Below are 8,155 nucleotides of genomic sequence, written 5' to 3' on the forward strand. Positions count from 1 at the left end.
AATCTCAATAAACTATATTTTAAATCAAACAATAAAATAACATAAAAAAAAGGAAAAACATGTTATACATTTAAACACTACAAAAAGCAAATATCCACTTACCCTATTTAGAAGTTCCTTCGTCTAAGCCTGTGGCACACAAAATTTTTAACAGCATCCAAAAACTTCCTAAAATTATCTGAACTCGAATCCGTATATCGGCGTCGCCACATCTGAACCTTTCTTCCTACAAATCCATCTAAACAGTTTTTACATTCGACTAGACGGATATCCTTCCTACATACAGGACACTTATAATGGCTACTGAGTAAACCTTCATTTATACACCAGTCAATTAACACTCGTTTCCCCTTTTGTACCAAATCATACAGAAACTTCAAATTAATCTTACTACATTCAGCCATTTTACCGCCTAAACAATAAAACCAACACACACCACAAAAGCGCTTACAAAACATCCCATGATTCAAAATTTCTCAGAATCATGCACCTGATTACGTCACAATAGGGTTTCCATAACATTCAACTACTCAGGCTACCATAAATGAAACAAATTGGTGATAAATGAAACTTGGAGATAAATGAAACATCTTCGCCATAAAACAAGGGAGACCTTAAAGTCTACTCTAATCCCTCTCTGTGTATTTTTGGTTACTTGTTTGGCTAATCTTTGGAATATGGTAACAGGTAGTTTGGCAACATTTTGGTAAGGCGATAAATGTTACTAGCTAGGATTTTAGCAGTGTACATGGATATAGTCAAGAGTGTGCGCAATGCCATTTTTGTGCAATTCTGGGATGTTTTTTTAAGTGGAAATAGGTCGACGTGTACATGGATGATACCGTGTATGTGCAATTCGTAAAAACGCGGCAAGCAGTGGGCGATTCTTCACTTTGTCCCAATTTCGCACCTTATCTTCGTCATGATTAAGCACTTTTGTTCCATAAAAGTTCTAGCATAAGCGTAATTCGGCTAGCAGATTGTTGGAAAAAAATGTTGGATATATTGAGTAAAAAAAAACATGCCTTTACTTGTGAAAACATGCCTTTACATGTGAAAACAAAATGACGTCCAAACAAAAACTAGCAGGTTGCTGTAGCAGGGTTAGTCGCCAAAAAATCGCCAAGTTACCATAATCCAAAGATTAACCACTTGTTCTTCTCCCTGTGTTAAGACGGCAGTGAATTTTTTCTGATTACCATAATAGTGTAAACTTTGTTTTAGCTTCCTGACTTTGTTTAAGTAAAAATAGATTGATATGTACATTTACAAAGATAAGGCAGTGCGCAATGCCTAGTTTGTGCAATTCTCTGATGTCTTTTTAAGTAAAAATAGGTCGATGTGTACATGGACACCGAGTATGTATAAGCATTTGACTGCTTATTTTGATTTTGTGCGGTGGCCATCTTGAAATTGCCACCAATCCTTCCTGGTGCCGATCTTGGCATAAAAAAAGAAACAATTCACCAAGGGATACCATAGAGTAAATTTTTACCATATAATTTTATCAGAAATGTTACAAACTGAACAATGAGCACAGCTTAAACATTACTTATAATTAGTATATTTGTTCCTCTCCCTCACATTTATATTATGATATATTTTAGAAACTTTAAATTTCTGTAAATTATATAACTGAATAGTAAATAATATTTTTCATTTATTAATGTTAATCACTGTATTAAAAACCATTCAAATCTGAAAAGCCAAAAAACAATCAATTTATGATTTCTCTTTTACATAATGCTATAAATACTATTTTATATTAATTACATCAAACATTGCATTAATTAAGTAATATCTGGAAAATGTAAAAAAAATTAATTTTCAAACTCTCCTCCCCCCCTTAAAAATAACTTTCTTACAAAACATGAACTCTGAATTTTTTTAAATTTTAAACTTTTTAGTATTTAATTTTAGTAATGAAGTAATATCTGAAAAGGTTAAAAAAAAATTCAATTTTCAAACTCTCCCCCCCCCCCCCCGTAAAAATAACTTTCTTAGAAAACATGAATCTGAATTTTTTTTTTTTTTTTTTTTTTAATTTTAAACTTTTTACTATTTCAGTTCAAAGTTTAAGTTATAAAAATTAAAAAAACTAAAATAATTTTACCATTATTCATTTAAAAATTTTGCTTACATATGCTGTCCCAGAAGAAAAGAAAGAGAATTTAAGATAAATTAATATTTAAAGTTTACTTTGAGCAATGCATTGCATAAAATGACTATGAATATATTTATACAATTTAAAGTATAAAAAAATCAAATGAAAATTTTTAGATAAAAATTTAGCAAATCAATAAAAATAATCAGTCTTCCACTTCACGTCAAGTCCATTACCTTGAGATTATTTTACCCCCAATTAGTTTGTAAATCTTTCTAAAAAGGGGGCAGTACACATTCAATGTAGTCAAACTTAGCTTGACTAAATTATTTATGTCACTGAATATGTACTGCCCCTTTTAGGCAGATTCATAAACTTGACATGAAATGGAAGACATATTATTTTTCTAATTGATTTGTTAAAGAAAAAAACTTCTGTAATTAATTTGTATCATGAATATAACACACTAATAGTTCATATTTAAAATAATTAATCTTCTTTATAGAAAAAATAAATTAGGTTACAAAACATATAATGAATAATACGAAACTTGAAAAGGACGGGCATTTTTGCATACAATCACACATTTTAAGATTTAAATCTAAAAAATTTCAATTGGTTTTTTTATATTTCGAATTGTAGAAATATATTTATAGTCATCTTTATGCAATGGAATGCATTGCTCAAATTAAACTTTAAACTTAATTTATCTCAAATTTTCTTTCTTTTCTTCTGGGACAACATATGTAAGCAAAATTTGACAACGGGCCATTCAAATCAAACTCAGCTAAATACAACAAATAATTAAGGCTAAAACTACAATAGTTGCTTAGGGGGAAAAAAAAGTGGCATTAAAAAAAAAAAAAAGTATACAATCAATTAACTGCTCTAGCTTTTATTGGCTAGAAACAGTAAATAACAAAAGGGTAATTTGCTTATTTAAATTTTGATCACGTTATAAAAAGTATCATTCCAAATCAAATCAGTATTAATTAAAAAAATTTTTTTCACAACTAAAAAGTTTAAAATTAAAAGTTAGCAAGTTTAAAATTTGAAATCAGAAGATCTTTTTTATTATCAGCATTCTGATAATTAAACATATCTGGCCACTTTAAGCAAGCTTTTTCTCTCTCTAAATACATGCCGGTGTATAAAGAATAAAGAAACATAAAAATTAAAATTTGAAAAAATATTTTTTTAACGAACATTACACAAACAAACACACACAGGAAAAAAAAAAAAAAATTAAATATGTAAAAGTAAATTTGTGAAAATAAAGTTACTTAACGAGTTTCCTTCATCCCAAGCAAAAGGATCAAATGGTCAAAGTATGCAATAAAACTATACACATAAATGAATGAAAAATGAAATTTTGTGAAAAGCGAAACAAGAAGCACGAAGCCAAATTAGGAACAAAAACATTCACAGATTAAATTTGGTAACTTGCATATACCTATATGCAAGATTCATTTTACACTTAAATTTTGACATTAAAAATAACTTCTCACAGTTTTCCCTTTAAATAGCTTTTAATAGTTTTTCCCAATTCATTTTACACTTAAATTTTGACATTAAAAATAACGTCTCATAGTTTTTCCTTTAAATAGCTTTTAATAGTTTTTCCCTTATTAAGTTTTAATTATGAAAATGATGTGAAAAATTGATGAATGAAAATGCATCAATTGATTAATGAAAATGCACTTTTTAAGTCTCTGCACTAATATATTACCAATATCTCTTATTTAATATGCTTACTGATATAAATTAAAGTATAACTTCCATATGCCAGAAAATTTATCAAAATTAAGGACATTAACGAAAACAAAAACTGAAATACTTCCTGCTAAAAATAAATTATATAACTAATCGTAATATTTACCTCTGCCTCTCGAACTCATCGTTTAACTTCAAGCGTAAGATGAATATAAAATACTGTACTTTAATAAACAACAGAATTCTGAGCTCATTTTACATTTTCCCGTTCTACATTCTTGACAGATCAGGCTCTGAATGATTGCATCAGCAACTCTCAACACGTATGGTTTATTTAGAAATATTAGGGTTGCTTGTTTGGCAATCAGTGGGCAATTCTACTAGCGACTTTTTGTTTACATAGTCATTCTGCCGGTCAATGATGGAAATGTTTCGATGTAAAACTATTGACATGATTAATATTTTTATTAAATGTCCATCAAACAGTTAAATCAATTGCTTAATTCCTGCAAACCAACTCAAATTCATATAAATCCAAAACAGAAACTTCCAAATGAAAATTCTTGTATTGCTTTCAATTTACCTTTTGTAGAAAGGCAACAAAAATTAGTTTGTTATTATTGCGAAACAGGAAACACTGATGGTTCTGGATGGTTTACGTCAGTGGTTAGCTGATGATAATTATCAACTATACGTCACAGACTGCATTCATGGGTTGCTATAATTGGCTATTTATTACCTTTTTATGTATAATTTCGAGAAAGATCAATCTAAAAAATCGATCGATAATATGACGTAAACAAATTCAGATGGCGAAAAATGATTTTCTTTCTGCTCTTATTACGTGCTGATAAATTTATCTACACGTTTGCATTTTGCCGCATCGACAGCCAAATAAAACTTGTGATTACAAATGTATCGTATGATAGAGAATGTAAGAAACTAAAATTTCAAAATTTTACAATTTCTTAACACTTTTTTCGGAATAAAAATATAACAAAATAAGAGTTGTGTAATCATACATTTTAAAATCTTTATATTCTTAAATTAGAATTGTATATATCTCCATATATTGCTGTTTTTGACAACATTAAGAACTGTTGTTATTACCAATCACTTGCCTGACAATGGTCAACACAAACCAAAGACATTAACCGCGCCAAGGAGTCAAATGCGCGTGTCGTTGGCATGAGCCTTTAGCAAAAATAATTATAAATGGCAGCCCGACTTTTGCTCAGTTTCACTGTCAATTTTGACGCCGAGCACCCCAGGGGGTACATTCAGAGGGTCTCCCATCTTTCTTCCCTTACCACAAACTCTCGAAAGGGCTTTCGGCTAGTCGCATATTTAGAGCGTCCCCATACCGCACAGGATTCAAACTCGGGCGGCGTATTTTTACTTCCTTAATAGGAAACGCAACTCGAGACTATATTTGTGCGGCACACTATAAATATATGGCGAGCCGAAAGTCCTCTCGAGTGGTTTGGAGGTAGAGGAAGAGCAAGGTCCGTAGAAAGAACGTTCTTTCTACGGACCTTGCAGGAAGAGGGGTAGGAGACCCTCGGACGTACCGCGCGGGTTGCTCTTCCTCAAAATTTGGGTAGAACTAGGCAAAATCGTACTGTCTTGTAAAGAACAAAAGGCTTTGGTCCTTGGTTCTATATGGGTCCTAGACTCTTGCCAATGAGAGGCATAAACTTGTACTCCTTGCCAAGATGAATTTCGTGGGCTTGTTCTGATGAGATCACACAAGTGATATCAGTCACATTAAGAACTTTTATTGGTGTTCAAATAAAAATCTAATAATTCTGCTGAATTCTGCTTTTCATAAAAGTACCACAATATTTCAACGGGACTACTAGAATATCTGTAATAAAGAAAAAGTAAATTATTAGGAGCGAAGTAAAAGGTTACTAATAATTTGAATTTTAATTACAGTGCATATGCGTAACTTTCTGAAATGTGAAATCCAGGTGCGTAGCCAAAGGGGATGCCCTGTTTCAGCCCACCGTCTGAGCACACCCCGTTTGAACGCTACCTTCGATTCAAAAAAAAAAAAAAAAAAAAAAAAAAAAAAAAGGTGCTAAATTAATTTCAGTAGATAAGCCTTAAATTTTCTAAACATTGCTTTCCAGCTTCCCAACAAATTTGTGTGATTAACCAATACTGAACAGAAAAGCTAAGATTTTCGATTTAGAAGTAAAATCAGAAAAAGTCATCCTGTCTCACCAAACAAGCGACGGAAAAATACGTCGAAGGTTATATGTGACACTTTCAAGTCGTATAGGCTTTGTCCCTTTACAGCTTTGAATAGTCCCTTTAGAGTGTTTGTCCCTTTAAGGCCCATCCACAATAGTACGCTCGAAACGTAGCTGACGAACGCGCTTTGAATCAGCTTTGAACGCATCAGCTTTGAATAGTCCCTTTATAGTATTTGTCCCTTCACAGCTTTGAATAGTCCCTTTATAGTGTTTGTCCCTTTACAGCTTTGAAGGTTTGTCCCTTTACAGTGTTTGTCCCATTTATAGCTTTGAATAGTCCCTTTACAGTGTTTGTCTTTATACAGCTTTGAATAGTCCCTTTATAGTGTTTGTCCCTTTACAGCTTTGAATAGTCCCTTTACAGTATTTATCCCTTTACACCTTTGAAGGTTTGTTCCTTTACAGCTTCGAATAGTCCCTTTACAGTGTTTGTCCCTTTACAGCTTTGAAGGTTTGTCCTTTTACAGCTTTCTCCTTCATTTTCTGTCTAACTCTGACGTTCAGCGTGGCCGTTCTTTGAACATGCAGCCGCTAAAGAAGCAAAACTCATTTAAGCATCTGAAATCACAATGATTGAGGGAATTAAGTATTAGAAATTGAGTTGGAGTATTTAATTTTAAGATTTTGCAATATTGCACAAGAGAGAAAAGGGAACTGAGTAAAATAATTCTGAATGATTGCTTTTTGCATTAATTCTGAATTTCAGTCAAGTCAATAAATGATGTAAAAATATTAAATTCTTTTATTTTAATAATATGGAAAGCATACCAACTTCGATACTTTTAATAAAATACATTATATATTTTTTTAGTCTCCCAGTAATTTAAGCCCATGTTATTTAAAATGATTTAATGGAGCTATTGTTAAATACGCAGGTGATTTATTCACTGCCAAATGGCCTTATTTTATTTTATTATTTGTATTATATTTATCTATTTATTTTGCCTGCGTCTGCAGTTGGAACAAATTATCAGATAATTATGGAATAAATGGAAGTGTAGCACAACAGAAATCCGTAGGTTGCTAAAATTCTATCGCCCATTAGTAAGCTGAATGTATAATTTAACAGTACTAATTCGACATAAGTTAGAATCTCAGAGAACAGGCTTATTACTTAAATACTTTTATGATTTTCCTTACGTGTAATCTAAATATAAGCCAGTTTTCCTTAGAAAGTCTTCCATAAAGGCATCCCTTCCCATACACAGATAACTTTCGTGAGCTTTGGCATACTCAATCAATCAAACAGTAACAAGCATATATGGAATGCTAATTATAATGATTTAAAGATTAATGTATCTGTTTGTAAGATCGATATTAGCCGACATCAAGAAAAAATCACATTTTGGACGGAAATAATTTTGTTGGTATGGGTTTGATTTTGAAAAAAAAAAAAAAAAGTTGTATTATAGTTCTTGCTACAATTTTAATATGGTTCTAAAAAATTCTGATGTGTACACCACATGACTTCCTTGTACGGAGTATTAAATTATACGCATTTTTTCTTGCATTTCATTTAAACTTATTGGATTGAATTAAATCTACTTCGCCGACAGAGCATAAACCACAATAGAATAAATGCATTCTTTAAAATTCACTCTAGTATTTGTTTACTATAGCGACACTCTGGCGCTAGATCCACTTAACAGTATTAATTATTATATAACAGTTAACTTATGTAATAATTATATAACGGAAACTAAGTTAACTGTTATATAATCCAATAATTATATAACAGTTAACTTATATATTTCGTTCATATTATAACTCATAATGCACAAAATTTATATCATTTAAAGAATAGAATTATCTAATCGTTGCCACATGTTCTATTCAAATACTATAATAAAGCTAGAATGATGTATAAAAGAAATTAAGCAAACAAAACAAAAAAGAACAGTTTTTCGCAGACGATTGAGTATTTCTCGTTTAATTAATGTCGTTCTCACTTCGCGAGAAGGCAAAAATACATAAAAACTCAAAATTTCTATATTAAAAATTACGAAGTAAATCTTAAACACTTATTTCCTCAAAAAAATTCCAGAAAGAATTAAGCATGATTTAATTGGCAATAATA

General features: G+C 30.9%; 1 protein-coding gene across 1 annotated transcript in view; it reads right to left on the reverse strand.

Annotated features, from left to right (window-relative positions):
- The window catches only part of LOC118188107 (protein argonaute-2-like), a 28,726-nt gene extending 24,325 nt beyond the window's left edge, over window positions 1–4,401 (reverse strand). Inside the window, exon 1 of the mRNA XM_035358465.2 lies at window positions 3,984–4,401. Coding sequence (XP_035214356.1) covers window positions 3,984–4,002 — 19 coding nt within the window. The 5' untranslated portion in view covers window positions 4,003–4,401. The remainder of the gene's footprint in view (window positions 1–3,983) is intronic.
- Window positions 4,402–8,155: the final 3,754 nt, after the last annotated feature.

Source organism: Stegodyphus dumicola, chromosome 5, assembly GCF_044657685.1.
Source record: "Stegodyphus dumicola isolate Sdum_Otavi_A_Nest chromosome 5, ASM4465768v1".
NCBI classification, from domain to species: Eukaryota; Metazoa; Arthropoda; class Arachnida; order Araneae; family Eresidae; genus Stegodyphus; species Stegodyphus dumicola.